General features: G+C 41.2%; 2 protein-coding genes across 3 annotated transcripts in view; one reads left to right on the plus strand and one right to left on the minus strand.

The window, feature by feature from the left end:
• LIMS2 (LIM zinc finger domain containing 2) overlaps positions 1-20,291 on the minus strand; it is a 29,099-nt gene that overhangs the window by 5,920 nt on the left and 2,888 nt on the right. Inside the window, exons 2-4 of the mRNA XM_066556416.1 lie at positions 9,357-9,516; positions 8,419-8,485; positions 8,000-8,120 (exon numbers count right to left, since the gene is read on the minus strand). Of these exons, the coding sequence (XP_066412513.1) occupies positions 8,000-8,120; positions 8,419-8,485; positions 9,357-9,516 (348 nt within the window). The remainder of the gene's footprint in view (positions 1-7,999; positions 8,121-8,418; positions 8,486-9,356; positions 9,517-20,291) is intronic.
• Positions 1,384-9,427, plus strand: GPR17 (G protein-coupled receptor 17). 2 transcript variants are annotated; one of them, XM_066556415.1, is made up of 3 exons: positions 1,384-1,537; positions 5,108-6,126; positions 9,344-9,427. In XM_066556415.1, exons 2-3 carry the CDS (start codon positions 5,139-5,141, stop codon positions 9,361-9,363), a joined length of 1,008 nt encoding a protein of 335 aa, XP_066412512.1. In that variant the 5' UTR covers positions 1,384-1,537; positions 5,108-5,138; the 3' UTR covers positions 9,364-9,427. The 2 variants fall into 2 exon arrangements, with proteins under 2 accessions (XP_066412512.1, XP_066412511.1); XM_066556414.1 differs by lacking the exon at positions 9,344-9,427 and having other exon boundaries at positions 5,108-7,633.

Here is a 20,291-nt window from a genome sequence, read left to right on the forward strand (position 1 = left end):
TTTACTCCTAAGTCAAAGAAAATTAAGAACGATGCAATTTTATGTAGTAAAAGCAGCTGTATTCCTAGCACATGTTCTTGAACACATTACAAGTACACTTCTAAACTGGCAGATAAACCAAATTTATGGTAGAAAAGCTTGGGCAAAGGCATAAAAAAACTTGTGAAGGCTGATGGAAGCCATCGGTTTTATCCCCATACTTAGGAGCTCTGAGGAGAAGCTGTTGCCTACTACCTATCCCTCTAGCTGCAACACTGTGGGCTGGGGAAGAATTCATGGTAAAAGAAAGATGACAGAGAATGACTTCTGTGGGTTTCTTTGTCCCAAAACTAACAAGTCTGCTTCATTCCTTTCACTGTATCACTCACTGTGATATGTCAAACACTCATGGAGATTTACAGGTCATTCTCAAAACACATCAGACAAAAGAAAAAGTTCAAATGGAAAGGGCAGATTTACAGATTAAGTAGCAGGTTCTTCACAGGGCCCCTTCCAAAATTCTGCCCTGACGAATTATTTACCCTTAGATCTGTGAAATGAGGACAAGAATACAACACATGTTGTTGTGAGGCCTCAAACATTTATGACTCTCAGCTGGCAGGTGCCTGTCTAAGTGCTAAACATCATTATTATTCTCTCCAAATCTGAGTCCTTCTGTCAGCAAGTGTCTCTGCCCAGGGCTGGAAGCACTGTCCGCCCAGACGGAGTCCAGAAAAAGCAGACAGCACCCCATTATAAGGAAACACACAGCTGTGCTCATCTCAGCATAAAGGCATCAATTTTACTCAGCACTGTCAAATGCAGAGTAATTATACAGGGCTGGACATGGGGACCCCGAAGCAAGAGTCCTGAAAGAGACCCCTCTCATTCAGCTGAATGAGATGCCTTCAGCCATTTGCACTGATAAACCATTATCAACCCCCACCCCACTCACAAACCCTCTGCCCTCCCACAGACCCTCTCTTTTGGAAGCAAAGGGAAGTGCTGGACAGGCTAAGCTGTTACCATAGCAGCCTCCCCTCTCCCTAACCCTCTCCCCCTCCCCCTTCCCACCATTATGGAATTATCCCATTCTGAAGTCTCCTGTTGTGTCTGTTAATACTAGATTTCCCCCAAACAATGCATCTCTCCACCCTCCTAAAATAATCAGGGGACTCCAAGGATTCTGTGTTTAGGGCTGGAGGTTCAGTAGCAGCCTTCAGTAAGCACCACGAACACTGGCATATTCATGCAGGATACTCATATCTATAGCAGCAGCCCCAGTGCCAAGAGTCAGCTGGGATGAAGACAGCTCCTCAGTGCTGGGGTGTCCTCTCCCCTGCTCTGCTGTGTGACTGAGCTGATAATGTGCTATCAGAGCAAGGAGGACACTATATAGAGGGGCTCCCCTCTCTGCTCTCAGCAACTCTGCAACTTCAAACTCTCAGAATCATCTTGTTTGCTCTGCTGTTTCTAATCTGCTGTCATCAGAAGGAGTTCGTTGAGACATTTCCCAAAAGGATCCTATAATCCACCCACAGGACAGCATTGTGAAGAGGTAAGAGACCAACTTTTGCTACTAGGAGCTTTTTTTTTTTTAGGAGCTTTCCTAATGGCATTAGTTTTAGCTGGTGCCAATGAGGAGCAGAACACATATTGAGGTGGATGAATATAATGGAAATGTAATCTAAGAATAGGCAGCATTTTCTGAACTTCAAAGAATAATCTCCTCATCTTTATGTCACTCTTTCAAAACAAAAAAGGTTTTCAAACTTTTGTACCTAATGTATATCCATTTGTGCCAGTTGTATGGTATATCTAGTGCTCTCTGACACTGCTTTGATGCTCACGATAACCAAGTATTTCAGCTGAAATACAGGCTCAACAGAGAGTGATTTTCAGGAGAATAACTTCAGTCAGAAAAGGACTATTTCTAATGAAGAGTACTTTGAGTGAAGGATAGGAGACACTCATTTGACAAGACACTAAAGTCATAATCATAAAAATGCACAAACAGAAACTGCTCTAGCTGAGAGCAAGAACAGGAATTTCTGACCTACCTCAAACCCTAACATACAGGTCAGTGGGCAAACAAAAGCTCCAAACTAGCCAGGTAACTGTGTTCAATGAGCTAAAGCTCTCTCCTGCTAGTTCTTTCATTAATGACAGACAGAGCATCCGCTGAAAGAGTGACTGCATTATGTCCAGCCTTGTGGATTGTTCTCTTGCTTGTTTCTGAGCAGAAGAGAAACAGGGCATGAAATATGGTCAGTGTGCATGCATGTATTTCAAATGAGCAGTGACACCCCCATTTCAGCTCAGCCCTGGGAGGCCTGGGATAATGGCTCATTCCAGAACAGTGCTCTGTTCAGCAATACATAAATCACTAAATATTCACACAACATCAAGAGTGCAGTCCAAGCAGAAATTACTGGATAATGAGCCAGACTCCTAAAGGAGTTTTTTGTCTGTAGAATGAAAGCCTCTTGCACCATACAGCTTAACAGAGACTACACATTATAGGTAATTTGTAAAGGTTTCTAGTTTGCTCTTAGCATTTGTACAGACTATAGGAATCCCAGTCATTTGTTTGTAAAAATAGAAAAAAACTAAACATATTTATTTTAAATCTATAGGATAAACCCAAGGAGAATAGGAGTGGAATTGCAAATAACTGCAAAGGGCTTTCAACAAATTCTAGAGAACACACAGAGAATTATTACTTTTCTAAAACTGTAGAATTTTGCCAAAAGCATGTAAAGTCTAAAAATAAGCCCAACAATTAATTCTAGTGACATGTTGGCTTTTTTCTCAACCTACTCAAGTGCTACACCACTATTTTCACCCATTAACTAGAATTACAAAAAAACCCATTAAAGCTGTAATTAAAATTTCCTTTTAATTTAAAACATAAGCAAAATTAGAAAGAGGACCACTTCGTTTTTCTATAACTTCTAATCAGACAATGAAAAACATCTAATTTCACCTTGCTCTAAAAAGTAAATTAGATAACAGCAGGTCTCCTATGAAGGCTGTCATTTGCAAAGATTGAATCTATTTCAATTTTATCATTAGTTCTAAGCCTCTCTCCTCCTGACACTGACATACTGGGCTTCCAGATAGCTCTGACATTCTCCTTCGTACTCCAACCCACAGCATTCTGCACTGAAAGCATGTCTGTATAGAAATCCACAGCAAACTCAATGTTGTCATCAGTGAGCATAAAGCTCCTAACTTTGAAGTCTTGCCTATTCTAAGTCTGGCACTGACACGCAGCTGAATCTGAATTTCTAAGATCTACCTTAGGAAAGCAATTCAAATGAATTGGTTCAGTGTATCATGTTGTTAAACCCCTAATAATCATCTTGTAAACAGGGAAAAGTCTGCTTACTCCTTCACTTTGGGAATTGATTTAAAGCATTATCAGTAAGACAAGAGCCAACCCATACTTGCAGGTTTTATTTTGTAAGGGACAAATGAATAATATAAACAAAAAATTGTGGTCTCTGTAAACTTGTGACCTTCACACAAAAGAAAAAAAAATCAGCTGGGCATTTTCCTTTTGTATGTCAAAGCACAATTTCACAAGTATTTTTACAGATAAGAACAAAAGGGCTGTACAGTTATCCTTGCACATGCAATTGCAAGTAATAACAAGTTGCTATCTTGCCAAAAATACTCAAATCCAGAAGGGTATCCAGGCAATGCATGAAGTAAGAAGGGCCCTCTGTGGCCATAGGAAGAACTTCCAAATTTCTGAATTTCATCCAGTCTCCCTGCTGTTGACTTTGTCTCTTCAATTTTGAACCAAACAGAAGTGATCCAGCACATTAGTCTCCAGTTATTCCAGTTTTCTGTTCACCTGAAATTAACAGCAGCTAAACTGAACATATTAATTACTTTGGAATTTTCTTATATTTTCCAATATATTTGTTTGTCCTTAATCCCATTTCAGGTCTTTATGATCCCAATATTTTTGGGCATGTGAACAATGAATTCTGTTGGGGAGCTGGATGCAGCGCATAATGGATATATTTAAAGATGTATTGAATATTATGGAGAAATGCTCAGTCAGTACAAAAGGCAAGGGTGAGCAAAGTGGAGGTACTGCTGCACAGACTGGAACACTTATGAGAAATCCAAGTAATAGAGACAATGCTGGAATTTCAGACCACCTGCATTTCCCTACCACCTATACCCACAGACAACCAAAGCCATGGGCAGGTGCTCAGAAAATCCTATCACACTTCTTGTTGATGCTGTTCAGGACATTGCAAACAGAGACTGGCAAAGCTAAGACCAGTTTTGCTAAGCTTCTGCTTGGAAAAGGCCCTGGATAAACTACAGTGGAGCTCAGGTTTTTGAGGGAGGAAAAGAGAGAGCTGTGGTGGAAGATAAAAGCTGCAGGAAAGGATGACACTTTGAGAGGTGACTGACAGCACAGGCATTTTTTAAAATCTTCCCTGGGTCAATTCGGTGTCAAAAGAGATGTTGCTACCCATCTGAAAAGTTTCCTTCTACATTGGAACTAGGTGCATTTGCTTTAAACACAGGACTTTAAACTAAAATAATGCTCTAAGGTTTTCAGGAACCCTGTTGTTTTTTTAATAACAGCAATATTTGACCTGTCTTTTATCTCTTTTAAAAACAAGACAGATATTCTACGTTAGATCACCTTGCAACAGATACCTGTGCTCAGAAAAGCGACTCATCAGGAACTCTAAAGTTCTGAATCAGGCTTTCATACTGAAACATGGAATGTGCTTTCTAGTTAGATATACAGAACTCACTTCTACACCTCTTAACCAGACACACAAGCATCTCACTACCTGATTATAAAACTGACCTCAGCACAGGCTAGAGACAAGCTCATCACCAGCTAGCCAGCTCTTCACTGGAGTTCCTTCCATGGGAGATACTGCTCTGGTAAACCCAGCTGAGCAGAGGGTATTCAGAGTTCTAATATAACATTTAAATTCAGACTGACCTGTCATACCAAACACTGATGCTAGCAAACAGGAGACATTCCTGACTTTTATGCATGGGTTTTTAAATGTCTTTTTTTTCTTTTGTTTTCCACAAGTCCAGGCTCTTCTGTAATATAATGTCTTAATTCTTTCACATTTAGGGCTTTTTCCTCTTCAGAACTGTGGAGAAAAATGAACGGGCCTGCAGCTTCAAGCCTGCTCTTCAACTGCTCAAATCAATCAAATTTCAGTTTGGAAACATCAGAGCAATGTGGCAAAGAAACACACCTTGAGAACATGATTTTTGCCACATTCTACTTTCTGGACTTCATCCTGGCTTTTGCTGGCAATGCCCTGGCTCTTTGGCTTTTCATCCGGGACCAGAAGTCAGGCACGCCTGCCAACGTTTTCCTGATGCATCTTGCTGTGGCTGACCTGTTCTTTGTGCTGGTACTCCCCACGCGGCTGGTGTACCATTTTTCTGGTAACCATTGGCCATTTGGTGAGATCCCATGCAGACTCACTGGTTTCCTTTTTTACCTCAACATGTATGCCAGTATTTACTTCCTGATGTGCATCAGCGTTGACCGTTTCCTGGCCATCGTGCACCCAGTGAAGTCCATCAAGCTCCGCAGGTCCCGCTATGCCCACGTGACGTGTGTCTTTCTGTGGGTCATCGTTGGGGTGGCAATGGCACCTCTGCTGCTCAGTGTGCAGACTGTCCAGATGAAAAACACGACTGTCTGCCTGCAGCTCTACAGAGAAAAGGCCTCACGCCACGCCCTCGTGTCCTTAGCCGTGGCATTCACCCTCCCCTTCGTGACTACTGTGACTTGCTACTTACTCATCATCCAGAGCCTGAAGAGTGGGAACAGAGTTGAGAAACACCTGAAGGAAAAAGCTGTCAAAATGATCATCATGGTCCTGATGATCTTTCTAATTTGCTTTGTACCTTACCACGTCAATCGCTTCATTTATATTCTCCACTACAACGGGAGCAGAGCTTCCTGTGAAACGCAGCGTCTGCTGGCCCTCAGCAACCGCGTCACCTCCTGCCTCACCAGCCTCAATGGGGCCTTCGACCCCATCATGTACTTTTTTGTGGCTGAGAAATTCCGTGAGGCTTTGTGCAATCTGTTTTGTATTAAAAAGACCATAATGTTGCCTCAAACATATGAGGGTAAGACAAATGAAAGCTCACTAAGTGCTAAATCTGAACTGTGAACATGACTCTTGTCAGTATCAGTGTTTCATTTTAAGAACACTCTTCCACCAAAATCAGCTGAGAGCACAAATATGCAGCAAGACAGTCCAACCAGAGTCAAACTCATCCTGAAAGGGGAAGTTCTGTTGTTTTTCTGGGGCTGCCATTAACAAGAACCCTTTGACCATAGAGAACACATGTGTTTGTGTTGCTGAAACTTCAAAGAGAAGGACAGTTCTTCTGGTTTCCAAGAAATGAAACTGAGGGTTGAGCACTTAGGAATAGGGAAGGGGGACAGTGAGGGAAATGGACCCGTGAATTTTTTCTTCAAAGAACTTAATTCCCAAGGCACTCAGTGCTTCCTCTGCTCAATGCATACAGCCTTATTTAAAATCTCACATTGTGCCAGCAGTAGAGATCCACTCCTGAGACAGACCTGCCTGACAAAAAAAACCTCCACATTGGCACATCTTGTTCAAGTTTCTGAATTCAAAGTGTTTATATGTAACAGAGAGAAAACTGGTACTAAATGGTGACAAGAAAAAAAACCCAAAAAACATCAGAATGAAGCAATAAACCCAACCTGGACAGGAATTAAGACAGAAAAGATTCCTAGCTTTAAGATGGTTTACAGTTCTTTTTTGTGACTTATTCCTTTACTATGGATAAGACTATTCCTTCACTATGGATAGAGTAGGGATTATTATTATTATTCTCACTGATACAAATTGCATCCAGCAGAACATGCCTGGAAGTGACAGGTAGACCAGGTACAATGAGAAGGGAAAAAAACCCACAAGAGTTTCCCCCAATATTTACTAGAAGACTGCTTCAATGCTATGGATATAAATGTTACAGGAAATCATGTGACAGGTGAAATATATTGTTACAGAGATACACACACCTATCTCTCTGCTATGCTTTGGGGATGAGTTCCTTACCATTTGAGGTTTGGTCCACAAATTACAAAATCAAACATACTTTATCTTGCTTGAACTGCTTTTATTCTGACTGCTTCCCCAAAACACCCTAAGTGCTATTCCAACAGCCCACTCTAGCAAGATGAGACACCAAAATAAAATCAATTATGCCCAGCTCAAAAAACTAAGGCACAGAGGTTGCATGCAGTATGAAAAATAAGAGGGAGTTGAGAAGACTCCCTGCTGGACAGATACAAGTATATGACCTTTTCTTCCTTCCTTCACCATTTAGTTAGTGAAAATATAAACTCTAGGAAACTACTAACATATGGCTTTCATAACATATGAAAGCCTAAAATTAACTCTGAATTGCGCAACACTGTCTGCTAACTGCTGGACTGTTTTATTTTCTTATAATGGTATGCTTTTGTATAAGCTCTCTTTTGTGTTTTTATTTCTTGTTTCTGAATTAAATGCATTAATCGACCTCTAGGATTCATTTTGTATTTCTGCATTTAAAATAAATGATTTCTGAAGACCAGTGGAACCACAGGCTGAAAAGACTTTGCTGTAATCATTGTGTTGTTCTTGTGGCCTTTTGCTACACTTGATTTCCTGCTCAGCAGCTTACTTGATGAACAGCCTGCCTGAGATCACCTAATCCCTTTTTCTAACTTATTATGCAGCCTTCTGCCTGAAATTCCTTTCCAGAACCCATTCACTACCCACTAAAATTTGAGTTTCTTGTTGGAAACAAGAACGTGTTTCATTGGATGAAGAACTTCTCACCTAACAAGCTATTCCTAAACTTTCTTCTGTACCTTTTCAAGCTATCCTTCTCAGTGTAAAACTAGCTGACCACCCTCAGCAGCTCACAGCCGCATCAATAACACATTAATACAACATTCTGACCTCCTGCTCCCTCTTACCTGCCAGCATTCTTCACAAAACCCAGGTCAGCAAGAGTTACATCGCAGAGCTCACAGCGGAAACATTCTGGGTGCCAGTTGTTGTTCATTGCCTTGATAACACGCCCAGTAATGAACTCACCTGCAAAAGGAAACCATGAGATGCATGCAGAAAACAGTCTTATCAAAATCCACTGTCCTTCTACTTTCATTCCATAATTACTATTACAGTCTAACTTGGAAAACAAACCCCAAATTATTCCCACAACCAGAGTAACCCAAAATCACTGCTGGTATCATGCTTTATTCTCACCCAGAGCTCCTGACTCCTTAAAACAACCCCAACAACCTCAGCCCAAGGGACTGGATGTTCCAGCAATGCTGCAAGGTTTGCACAGCCCTGCAGTTAAGCCCTGGTGTTGATATTTGCCACTTCTTACCACATTCCCCGCAGCAAGGAGCAAACAGCATCTGGAAGTCATGCTCACAGTACTTCCTACCTTCAAACTGCAAACAAAACAAGAGAGAAGGAGCCCTCATGAACAACTGAACTACTTTTACACCTTGACAGTGCAGCATGATTTTCCATTGATATGACCATTTAGTCAAGGTCAGTCACATTTTCCAGTTCGAGCCCCCTATACATGTGTTTTTCAACTCCTAAAGGTTCTCATTAAAGAAATACCCACATATAGCTTCAGCCTCGTGGTGAACTTGCACAGCTAAATTAATAGCAATGTTGCTACAATATGGTAAAAATCCTGAACAATACCCCAATCCTTTTCCTATAGTTGCCTTTTATTTCATTTTTGCTTTAGTTTAGTTCAGGACTACTATTCTTCCTACACAAGGCTAAAACTCATGCCAAAATAAAATACAGCAAGTTTAAGCCAATGTGTTAGTCAAAATATGTGCTTGTCCATATTCTGTAAAAAAAACTCAACCCAGTTTTTAAGTGGGTTCACTTATTACAGTTGCCCAACTGGAACAGTTTAGTACAATATGTCTAAAAATAAAGATAAAAGATCACTTTTGTCTAATGAAATATTAAGGCCAGGTTGGACAGTGCTTTGAGCAATCCAGTCCAATGGAAAGTGGTCCTGTGTGATTTGTAAGGTCCCTTCCAACCCAAACCATTTTGTGATGGTTAACAAAACACTTTTTATTTTCTTTTTGAAATGTGTCTTACCCAAAGAGCAGCTTTTGCTAATACGAAAGGAATATGTGAGAAGAAAAAAAGGGAAATTAAGTTGGAAGATCCTCAAAAAAATGGCGACAAATATTTAGGGCTAAGAAATTAAACACGCAAGAAAGCTGAGAATTCCTTGCATTTTACCAGAGCTATTTCTCTTCTCTTCCAAGCAGTGTGGGAACTCACCTCATAGAAGAGTCCCTCTGGAAACTGCCGGAAGCACTGGGCACAGACAAAGCAGGTCTCGTGGTACAGCTCCCCATTGCTGTTCACAATCCTCTCAGCAGGGTCGAACCGCGCCTGGCAGCGCTCGCACACGGCGTTCGCCAGAGCGTCAGACATGTTACTGCAATAAAGAGCAAGAACATTTACCAACACAACATTCCAGCTGCTTTAAACTCCTTTTTACATGAAAAGCAAAAAGATCAATGAGTCACTGACATCAGTTAGAAATAAGGTTCTGACAGCTCATACGTGGCAGATGAGGTCAAGTAACAGATGTACCTATTGCATGCTTTTGGCTACTTCACCAAAATTTCACCCCATTACATCATCCTGCTAATAGCTCATAGCAAATACCGACCATTTTTCACAAATCAGCAGTTTGGAGAGCAGCAAACCCAATGATCCTGACTTCTTGGGCCTTCTGGTCTCAGGGTATGGATTTCTGATGTGTAGTAAGCACTAATATCCCACTGCACTTTTCCCTTCACTGTCAGCAGTAACAAACCATTTCCCCTTCTACAGGCCCCTGTCCTCCTGACAAATTAGTTCAAACTGTCAAAGTGTTACAAAACTGGGCAGGGAGAAGTCCCTCTAGCTGGCATGGCCAACACCTCAGCTTCATTTCCACAGAACACGAGGCTAAACCCCTCCCCAAGCCGCACTTAAAAATCACATAACATTTCCTCGACCTACCCTAGAATGAGGAATCAACCTAACCTCTCCCACAAAGTTCTCATGCTTGCCAGCATGCTAATGCAAGTTAATGCAGTTTTAAAATGTATATCACATGTGCAAACCAGGAGGGAAAAACTATCAGGTACATCTCAGTTTCTTGTTGCAGTGTGATCTTTCTTTTAACCACCAGACTATCCAATAGTGTAAAGCCTCAATATTATTACACCTTTAGTTATAGAAAAATTGTTTTATGCCTTCGGGACACCTTTTGAATTCCATGATTGGAAAGACTGCAATTTTATAGGTAGAAGTATAAAAAATTGCTACCATGTTAAAAAAAATCTCCAAACTACTTGTATAGTACTTCTGCTGAGGTAGGTAATGTATGCATAAAATGATAGACAGCTTGCTTTACAAGGCTTTTTTCTTTCTTTTTAGATTCAAAGTTAGTCTGAACTGATTTTCCACCGTTAATGTTACTCAACAACCCAACATGCTACTTTCCCCACCTCCTCACGGAGAACAATAATTCAAGAAGCTTTTCCAGGAGCAGATTCTCTTTCCTCTGCTCAGAAACATGCCCCCCCAAAACCAGGCCAGTGTCTGTATTCCAGGGCTTCATGCCCTGAGCACAACTGGAATGAGCAGGGGGCAGCACAACCAGCCCTGACTCCAGCTGCCTGAGCTGAGCCAAGTGTCCCTCCTCTGCACAGGGGACACCTAGGGCACATCCTAGGCTGCGACCTAGAGCCACCTCTCAGTAAAACCAGACTTTCTTTCTATGCTGCAGTTCCAAGGGAGGTAAAAACCAAGACAGACCACAATAGTTTCAAGAATGGAGTACCAGTCTAGCAAAAATTTGTTACAACTTGTTTCCTTCTTGCAGTACAAAGAATATGTAAAAAAACAGACATGGACTGGAATTAGGGACAAGAGGAAATCCTGTAATTCCATAAACTAGAGATCATAGGTTAAAGAAATATTTTTTTATTCTGACAAAGTACCAAGGGAATGGGTCAACACAAAAACATCAGTGTTTGCAGCAAAGCCATCACCTAATCAGCTTGGTTTTCAGTCACCACTCTTCCAGCTACACCACACAAATCTGTACCAGGATTTGAAAATATAATCTTCCCTTTAAGTACTTCTTCCCTGTTGAAAAATTCAGTTCCTAAATTCCAAGACTTGAGCTAGCCAACAGCCAAGATTAATAAAGACTGATGTCATCATAGTGAAAAATCTCATCTAGGAAAAAAACCAGGCAAACCAGCAAGTATTACACTTCAGACACTAACAGCAAAGCAATACCTTGTGTTTGTTGGTTTTTTCCTTTATAAACGTGAAGTCAACATTTTAAAAAAACCCTGGTTTTCTTTCTTTTTTTCTTCCTACAGAGGGACACACCAGTGCCAGTATCAACATGCAAGGTGAACTCTGCTAGAGCAGCAACCTCCACAATGGCATTTCACAACAACTCAAGCCTGCAACCTGCACACAGCCATGTTCCTGCATGAAATGCAGTGCAGCTGAGACACTGCCCACCAGCCACCCCAGGAGGGATTCCCACACAAGTCCCACCACTGTCTTGGTAACAAAGATAATGATGACACAGGGACTCCCCCTGATGTTGATGCTGCTGCTGACAAAATTTCCTCAAAGGCATTAGAAAGATGATTGTGATACAGTCTGAGCTGTCCACCCAAATGAGCTAATGAGTGTGACTCATTATGCAGAGGAGAGAAACTATTAGTCCAGGAAAATATAAATGAAAGAACCAGTACAAAAAAATAACAACTCAGTTCTCTGCCTCAGCTGAAACTTTTGGGAAGAGCCAGACTACAGGAGTCAAGTGAACCACATCAGCTCCTGACCAATGTATCTCCTGTAATGCAAACCAGCAGCTGTGGCTCTTTGACAATCCACACCAAGGGTTTTGCATCCTTGCTCTTTTTCCATTTTTAACTCTGCTTCTCTTTTCACTTAAGCCATTTTATTGTTTTGCACTCAAGCTACAATTTGCCACTTCAGCATTGCCCTAAAGATATGACTTTGCATTTATTCAAAGGTTTTACTTCAACACTTGCCAATTTCTTAATTTCCCCTAAGTAAGTACACACCCCTGTATGCCCTCTTGTTTATACAAAACCAAGCATTTTTTCAACTAGCTCAAGGTTAAAATTAACCAAAGCTGGAAGGAAGAGGGAGCACCTTGCTAATTCACAGCAATTTTATGGTTCAGCTTACTACACTGCTGCAAAAGCACTTCTGCGGGCAGCATAGGGAAAGGAAGAGGAACACCATAACCATCCTTTTGAAAAGTTTGACTTGCTGTGCCACTCATCAGATATCTACACCCAAATCTTTCCCACAAAGGAAAAGGACAGTCCCCAATATAAAGTGCTTCTTCTATTCTGTTTGCTCACTGATTTTTTGCTATTCAGTAAAATAAAGAATCTTCCTCTGTTTTAACAATAAACTGGTGACACAAAGACAGGAAAGGCTGTTAAAACACGATGAGATCAGCATCCTGAAGTTATCCTGTCCTGCACAAACCCAAAAAATACCAGCATTGAAACAATGCTTTTCCCAATCTTTCATCAGTTCATGCTGTATCTTAAACAGATTATCTTTGACAAGGTACCTGATTTACAGAAATTATGTTTTTACCATTATAACTTGGTTTCTCATGCTTTGACTTGTCAGAAGTATGTACTCTAAAGTACCAGCATAGGTCTTGAATGGAAGAAAAAAAAAAAAAAAGAAAAACAAAAATTCCTTCTTTAAAAGAAGTGGACAGTATCTAGGAGATCCATTCTGTGCCACAGGTACAAACACTACTGGAATATTTGAAAGCATTTTACTTCCTTCTATCACCGAAGTCAATATTAACTCTGTCTGAAAACATTTGTTCACTAGGATCTACCACTGGTGACAGATTAAGAAAAAAGAAGCAAATATAATAATTCCACTGCTAAGAGATTAGAAGAGGATCTCCAGCCTTCACCATCACACTTGCAGATTTCATTATTTTAAACGTGGCTACAAGACACAATGAACCAGACACTGGACAATCAGGAGAACAGATGAACAGTCTCAGATTTTGCCTAAGAAAAGGAACTGCAGGAGTGAGGAGCGCTTCTGTCAGAAAAGCCCAGTCAAAAAAAAGTTTCTTTAATTGGTTTCAAAAGCTTTTTGGTTTAAGTGTCACATAGAGTTCTTCTTCACAATGCTGAATGAAGAATTGTTTAATAGCGACTCAAAATCTTGCAGATACTACAAAAAGAAAGCAAGGCAATACTTGGAGATACAAGAACCCAGGGCATTATCCAAACCTCAGCAGAGAGCAAAACCTATGCTGGGGAACACTAAAAATGTGTTTTCTGCTCATGCTGGTCTACCAGTAGGAGCAAGTGTATACAGAAAATATCACAATATGATTACATTTCCAGTATGTATGCACAGACAGATATGATAAACTGGAAGAGCTATCGCCACTTGTTTGCGCCACAGACAGCAGCAGCCAAGACAAAAATGAGAGCACTCCAGGAGAGGGGATGGTTCCCACCCCCACAGCACAGCTGAGAATTACTCACTTAAACCCCGCAATGTTGCCAAAGATACAAATGAAATCTGCTGAGACAATACCAGACTTTTTGATTAATTTCACAGATAATGACTAATGCAAAGACCAGAAGAAAGAGGAAGAGTGTCAGTTCATGAACTAGGGCTGAAAAACAGCCCCCAGCTACCCTTATCATTCCAAAATCTCTTTGCTATTGACTTATCTGGACAACTTTCCCAAACTGAATAAACCTCTTTAGTATGGTTATTATTAAACTTGTCATAAAATGTTGGAAAAAAATATTTCCCATTTGTTTAATGCATGATTTGTTGTGCATTTGGTAAACTATGTGCATAGCTTAACCTTTTCAGCATTTCTCCTTATGCTTGCATTGAATTTTAAGTTCATGCTGAATACTTTTTCACTGACTAAGTAAGAAATGAAGGATGTTTCTCTCAGTATATCTTCCTTGATGATGCAGCCACCAAACTCTCTGTGAAATAAACATTTTTCTTTCTTATTTAGAACACAGGGATAACCAAAATTAAGAAAAACATACAAATGCAACTTATGGTCACAATATGGAAAAAACCCAATCTCTCCTTGGGCCTACCAGCAACAGTAATTTGCAATCGAGTAGAAACTGGAGGGGTTAAAAAAAAATTGCACATATTGCAGCTGAGGCCAGAGTACAAGGTCTGTCTGTATGGCTGACCTGCAGGAAGCTGCACATCAGGCAGACTTTTGAGACCAACAAAAATCTCTTGGTATTCACACAGAAAAAAGTCCTATGCCATGGACACTTGAGAGTCCCTCTCAACACCAAGATATACTTATTGCCAGTAAATGATGACCAATTACTTGTAAAGACACACAGTTAGCAGAGTCCACTCAGCCCAGGTAAGTATCAACAACATAAAGAAATATACAGGCTTTAAATAAAATATTCCTCTTACACAGGAAAACCACCCTTTTATTATCAAGCATGTACCACTTCATCCAGAATGTCTATTTGAGAAATAATTCCTTACACACATTAAATCTTTCTCTTCTTCACTTCCACTAGCTCAAAGGAGCTTAACTATGATGTTTGTTTACCAGCACTGACAACACAAATCATTCCCCACATGTATTCACCAACTACCACCAACTAGCAGCAGCACTACTGCTGGATGACTCTCCTTTGCCTGAAGAAAAGACATCAACTATCAAGGCCTATCAGGAAGGAGAAGGAAAAATTATCACTAACTCAAAACCCATGGATAAAATTATTCAGGAGAGCAACATCTCAAAGGGATTAAAATTGTCAGCACTGTGACCTGCTCAATAAAACCAAAATATATTGGCTCTATGCTTACTGTGCTTCAAGAACTATGATGTGAAAAACATACTCAGTTTACTTGTACATCTGCTTTTTCAGAGCTTTTCCTTCCTCTCACAGGCCTCTTCCATGCTTCTCACTTTTCCTGACCAGCATTGTCTCCACTCAATGGCATCCTCATTTCCTTCACCTCTTGTTAGCCCCCCTCCTCATTAAATTCTCATACATTCACACCCACAGCTTCTTGTAGGAAAAATAAAAAACTTACCAACTAACTAAGAGCTATTAGCTAAAAAGAAAAGAGCAGGAAAAGGAGGGTTTTAGTGAGGGATGCACAACTCATATTGAGCAGCCAAACTAATTCCTCATGTCCAGATAAGCATCAGGCCTACTTACTGCTAAGAAAAGTCTAAAAGTCAGAACTGACTGCTAGAAAAGGAAAATTATCTCTCCTGGACACTCACTGCTCTCTCCAGTCACTCAGACTTCAGATGCCATATTGCTGCTGTAGCTCACAGTTCTGCCAAAATGGAAGAAACTAAGTTTGATTTAACTCCTGCTAATTTACTGCCACAGCATATGCAGCAGTTGAGACGGCCATGATACACAGAGTATCACCACACAATTTCAGAAAGCTTCAACCCATACACAGTAACACCTTACCTCTTCAGAAGGCTGCAAGCATCTGCCCTTCTTGTTCTTTAGCCCAGCCTTTTATCCCCTCCTGTTGATGCCCTGCACCTGTGTGCCCTCTGCTCCCTTTGGTGGTTGGGCAGTGCCCCTGGGCACTCCATGGCTCATTGCTGTCAGTGCTGCTCACAGCTGTGCCCACTGGGGATGAGGCTTGGCCATTACCACAAACTGTGTACCTACAACTTACCTCCTGCACAAAAGTAGCTAATGAAAATTCAGGGGAAAATTTTAATGTGAAGCCTGGAAAAAATAATGATCATATCAAGCAATGGAATTGCCTGGACAGATTTAAGAAGCTCTGGTTTACACGTTCTCATGAAGCAGCTACAGTTGAAAGGTTTGGTTTCTGAAGCTGGTTTAGAGTTATTTACAAAACCTAAAATCAATGAACTTGCTATTAACAGTACAGGTAAAGAATTGAATACTGAACCCTAAAACCCAAAGAATGATAGAATTTTATCAACATTTTGAAAAATTACTGCATTTCACCCTTATTTTACTCCCACAGTGCCCAAATGCTTCACCATTAACACCACTAACACTGTCACAGTTTGACACTGGACAAACACCAGGCACCCAGTCAGTCAGTCACTCACCCTCCCCTGCTACAGCTGGGCAGAAGAGAGGAAAAAAATTAAACAGAGTTCACGAGTTGAGATAAGGACTGGGAGAAAACATTCCAAGGGCAAAACAGTCTCAACTTAGAGGCACAAAGTGTATTTCTTACTAAAAAAGTGAGAGGAGGATAATGAGAAGTAAAATAAGCCCTTAAAATACCTTTTTTCTCCCAACACCTCCCTCCTTCCCATGGAGAGCGTAGGGACACAGGGCATGGGGGTTTTGGTCAGTTCATTACCCATGGTTTCTTTCACTGCTCTGGGAGAGGAGCCCATCCCCTGTGAGACCGTGGGGTCCCTTCTCACAGGAGACAGTTCTCTGTGAACTTCTCCAACGTGGTTCCAATCTCACATGAAGCAGTCCTCCCAAAACTGTTGTGGCATTGGTCACTCTTCCATGGGGTGCAGTCCTCCTCCAGCCTGGAAGCAGGGCCCCCTCTCTCCACTGGGTCTCCCCCTGGATCACAGCCTCCTCCAGGCATCCACCCGCTCCAGCATGGGCACCTCTCCCACAGGCTACAGGTGGATCTCTGCATCCCCCATAGATCCCCAGGGGCTGCAGGGCCACAGCTGCTTCACCAAGGTCCTCATCACAGCCTGCAGAGGAATCTCAGCTCCAGCACCCGGAGCCCATTCTGTCTCTCCTTCTCCACTGACCTTGGTGTCCGTGTTGTTTCCCTCACGTGTTCTCACTTTCTTCTCTTCTCTGACTAGAAAAAAATTGTGCCCCACTTTCTTTTGATTTTCTTCTTCAATGTTATCACAGAGGCATTACCAATAGTTCTAAGTGGCCCAGCCTTGGCCATGTCCATCTTCAGAGCCATCAGGGACTGGCTCTGCCAGACATGGTGGAAGCTTCTACCAGCCTCTCACAGAAGCCACCTCTGTGGCCACCCCCGCTACCAAAAACCAGGCCATGCAAAACCAACACAAGCACTAATGCTGGTTCTGAGCAGTCTAGCACAGAAATGGGAAAGGTTCTCCATTGTTGCCTTCCTGTTATTGTTAAAAACTGAAAGCTTTCTCATCAGGAAAGTCCTTTCCTTCTTAATCTACTTGGAAATGCAAACAAACTGACCTCCTCCCTTCTGGCTCTGTGCCAACAATTCTCACTTTAAATAAAGCAGCCCCACCACCAGAACCGAAAATCTACCAAATCCTGGAAAATGCTTTAACAACGCCATTCCCTTCATCTTGGAGACATACCCAGGAGTGCCAGGTGCCGTGTCTGTCCTGCTGCTCAGCAGTGACCCCGTGCCACTGAGCCGATCCTGCCGGCGCTGGTAGAGCTTGGAGGCTGCCAGCCCCCGGAGCCTGAGGCCGGCCATGGCACCCCGGCCCCTCTGCAGGGAATGCAGGGACACAACGGGAGCGACACCGGCAGCACGACACTCAGTGAGTCACCTTCCTCTGGGCTGCTGCGTTTACATTTCAGAAGAGCTGAAGCAGGATGCACAGACACCCCATCAAGCACTGCCTCTCTGCCATTCTGCCATATTCTTAAAGATGTGACAGCCTCTTTCCTGTATTCCACTAGGAATTATTTACTTAATGCAGCACACTAGGGGCTACAGCAGCGCCTCGTTCTTTCCTAGCCTTGCAGAATGCATCTGTATAAATGTCACAACTGAGGTAAAAAAAATAAACCTTGAGTCTTCACATAATTAAGACACTTAAACCAATAAAACTTTCTGATAAAAACACAGCGAAATGGAGAAAGGCAAAGCAGATTACTAGAGCTTTGATAGCAAAGACTACAGTTTACTGCAGATCAGTATCTGACCCTAGCATCTCCGAGTACTTCCCTGCAGGCTGCTGTACTACACCATGCCCTAAGATACTGTAAACAACAGAGCTGTTCCTTCCACTTGGACAAAGCATATTCCAAGAAACAAGGTTGCAAACACTTCTGGTCTCCGGCCTCATTGCAGCCGCTCGCAGCAGAGGGTCAGGAAGCAGGGAGGAAGAACATACTTGGCATTCCAGGCTCTAGAGCTCTCTGGCCTTCAAGCCTTACCATGAAAAATATCCTAAGATTCATTATTAACAAATTACTTTTTAGTAAATTGTAAGAAAACAAAAGGGGAGGGAAAGGGAGGGGAAAGGATTTTTGTAGCATGAGCATGAAATACAACTTGGCAAGCTACAGAGGAAAAAAATGAGAAGACTGATGACTTCATGAGTTCTAAATTAATATTAACAAGCAGGAATCCCTTCTGATACTTAAAGAAAAACAGAAGGGTTTACTGGGGCCCAGTAGAACAGGCATGAATAAAGAACAAATTAGTTTTAAAATCACAAATCAGCAGCCTTAAAATCTACAATGCACCCCCCATTTCCTTGAGAGTTTCAGCTCCTGACCTGACAGCAATCTGCCACTACCATTTCTTTCAGACTGTAGTGTAGATTATCCATTTCTATTTTAGAATGCAAATGGAATAAATAAAAATGTCCTCCATACTGGGTGTCTCTGCTGATCTTTGAAATTTTAGGGCAATAAACAATTTAAAAAATGTAATATTAAATCACCTTTTTACTTCTAGCAAAAAATTAAATCACCACAACAGTAATCTCCCTCATCCTTAAGCAATCTGACAAAAACCCTCCTTCTCTCGCAAACACTTAAGATTTTAAATGACTCATATGACATTATTCTATTTTTTTCAAATAATCACTCTTTCATGGAAACTATGACTGTCTTCTTCAAAAGAGAAGATGAGGGAATTAAAGGAAAAAAAAACCAAAATCTCAACAGCAAATTTCCTGTCTTCCCATCCTTCAACACAAGCTCACTCACTCACTCACTCACTCACTCACTCACTCACTCACTCACTCACTCACTCCTCTCTTGCCACCTTACACACAGAGTGAAAATGCATGGGTTTGTTTTTCTCTCCCTCTTGACAGATTGCTTTTAAGAGACAGGGTTGATGCCAAACTCTTACAGGTGGTTACTTTCTGGGCCAAAGCAGAGAAGAAAGCAGCCAGACTTCTTTCAGACATTTCAGGTTTTCCTCAGAGAAGGACCTCTATGGCCCCAGAATACACTAAGGACCTTCCTATCTAGAGAGCAACAGAGAGCAAATTTAGAAAGAAATATTAAGATTAAAACCACATTTTCAATGCAAACAGCAGAAATGGCTGCTCCTAACTCAGAGAGATAAAACATCTCTTATTTAATGCAGCTACTGTCTATTCAGCACCAAGAACCTTTTGTAATACTGTCCTTTATACTCCCTCTTCTTTCAACCCATTTTACTTGCAACTGCTTCATGCAATGCAGAAGCAGCTCTCTACTGAATTAAAAAGTATTTAACTAGCTAGCCAAATTGAAAATAATATACTGTTATTTCTTACCTTCACTGGATTAAGAACAATCAATAAGCATATCTGTAAATGCAGCTGCTCTTCTTTTGTTGACTACAGGAAGTACATAGGCGTATCCAGATCCCAATTTGACTAAGTATAGTGATAACAAAAATTTCTTATGAAGATGATTATGCTCTGAAACATGCACTTGGGAAATATTTTTTCTTGGGCTTTGTATTAGCTTACTTTCTAAAGGCAACACAAAACAGCCCAGGCATATTTCACCTGTGAGTTTTCTGATCAACATCACAGCAGCAAAGTCTCAAAGCAAACTCTCTTCCATTCTTGTTTAGTTTCTACTTTGGGCATTTGACAACATTTTGCTCACTGGTCATTCACAGATCCTCTTTCTAAGGAATAAGCCCATCACAAAGAAAAATAAAACAACAAAATCCAGCTAACCAAACAAAATTAATCAACTCCACCCCAAACTCCAACAATCCTCAAAAAGGCAAAAGTCAAAATGAACAGATGGACTAAATACATCAAATACAATTCTAGAAGCAGTCTTCCCTTATTTATTGGTAAGGAAGTACCATAGTTAACTTCTAAATGCTCCAAAAATCACAACAACTGTATTTAGCAACACTGGAAATCACAGAAAGACTGCTTAGAAACACGCTGTTCTTACATCTAATACACTATCTCTTACACAGAAT

This window comes from Molothrus aeneus, chromosome 10 (genome assembly GCF_037042795.1).
Source record: "Molothrus aeneus isolate 106 chromosome 10, BPBGC_Maene_1.0, whole genome shotgun sequence".
Taxonomy (NCBI): domain Eukaryota; kingdom Metazoa; phylum Chordata; class Aves; order Passeriformes; family Icteridae; genus Molothrus; species Molothrus aeneus.

Bases quoted from the DNA above. Each gene is read 5' to 3' on its own strand.
- GPR17 (XM_066556414.1), top strand. From the start codon at position 5,139: ATGAACGGGCCTGCAGCTTCAAGCCTGCTCTTCAACTGCTCAAATCAA.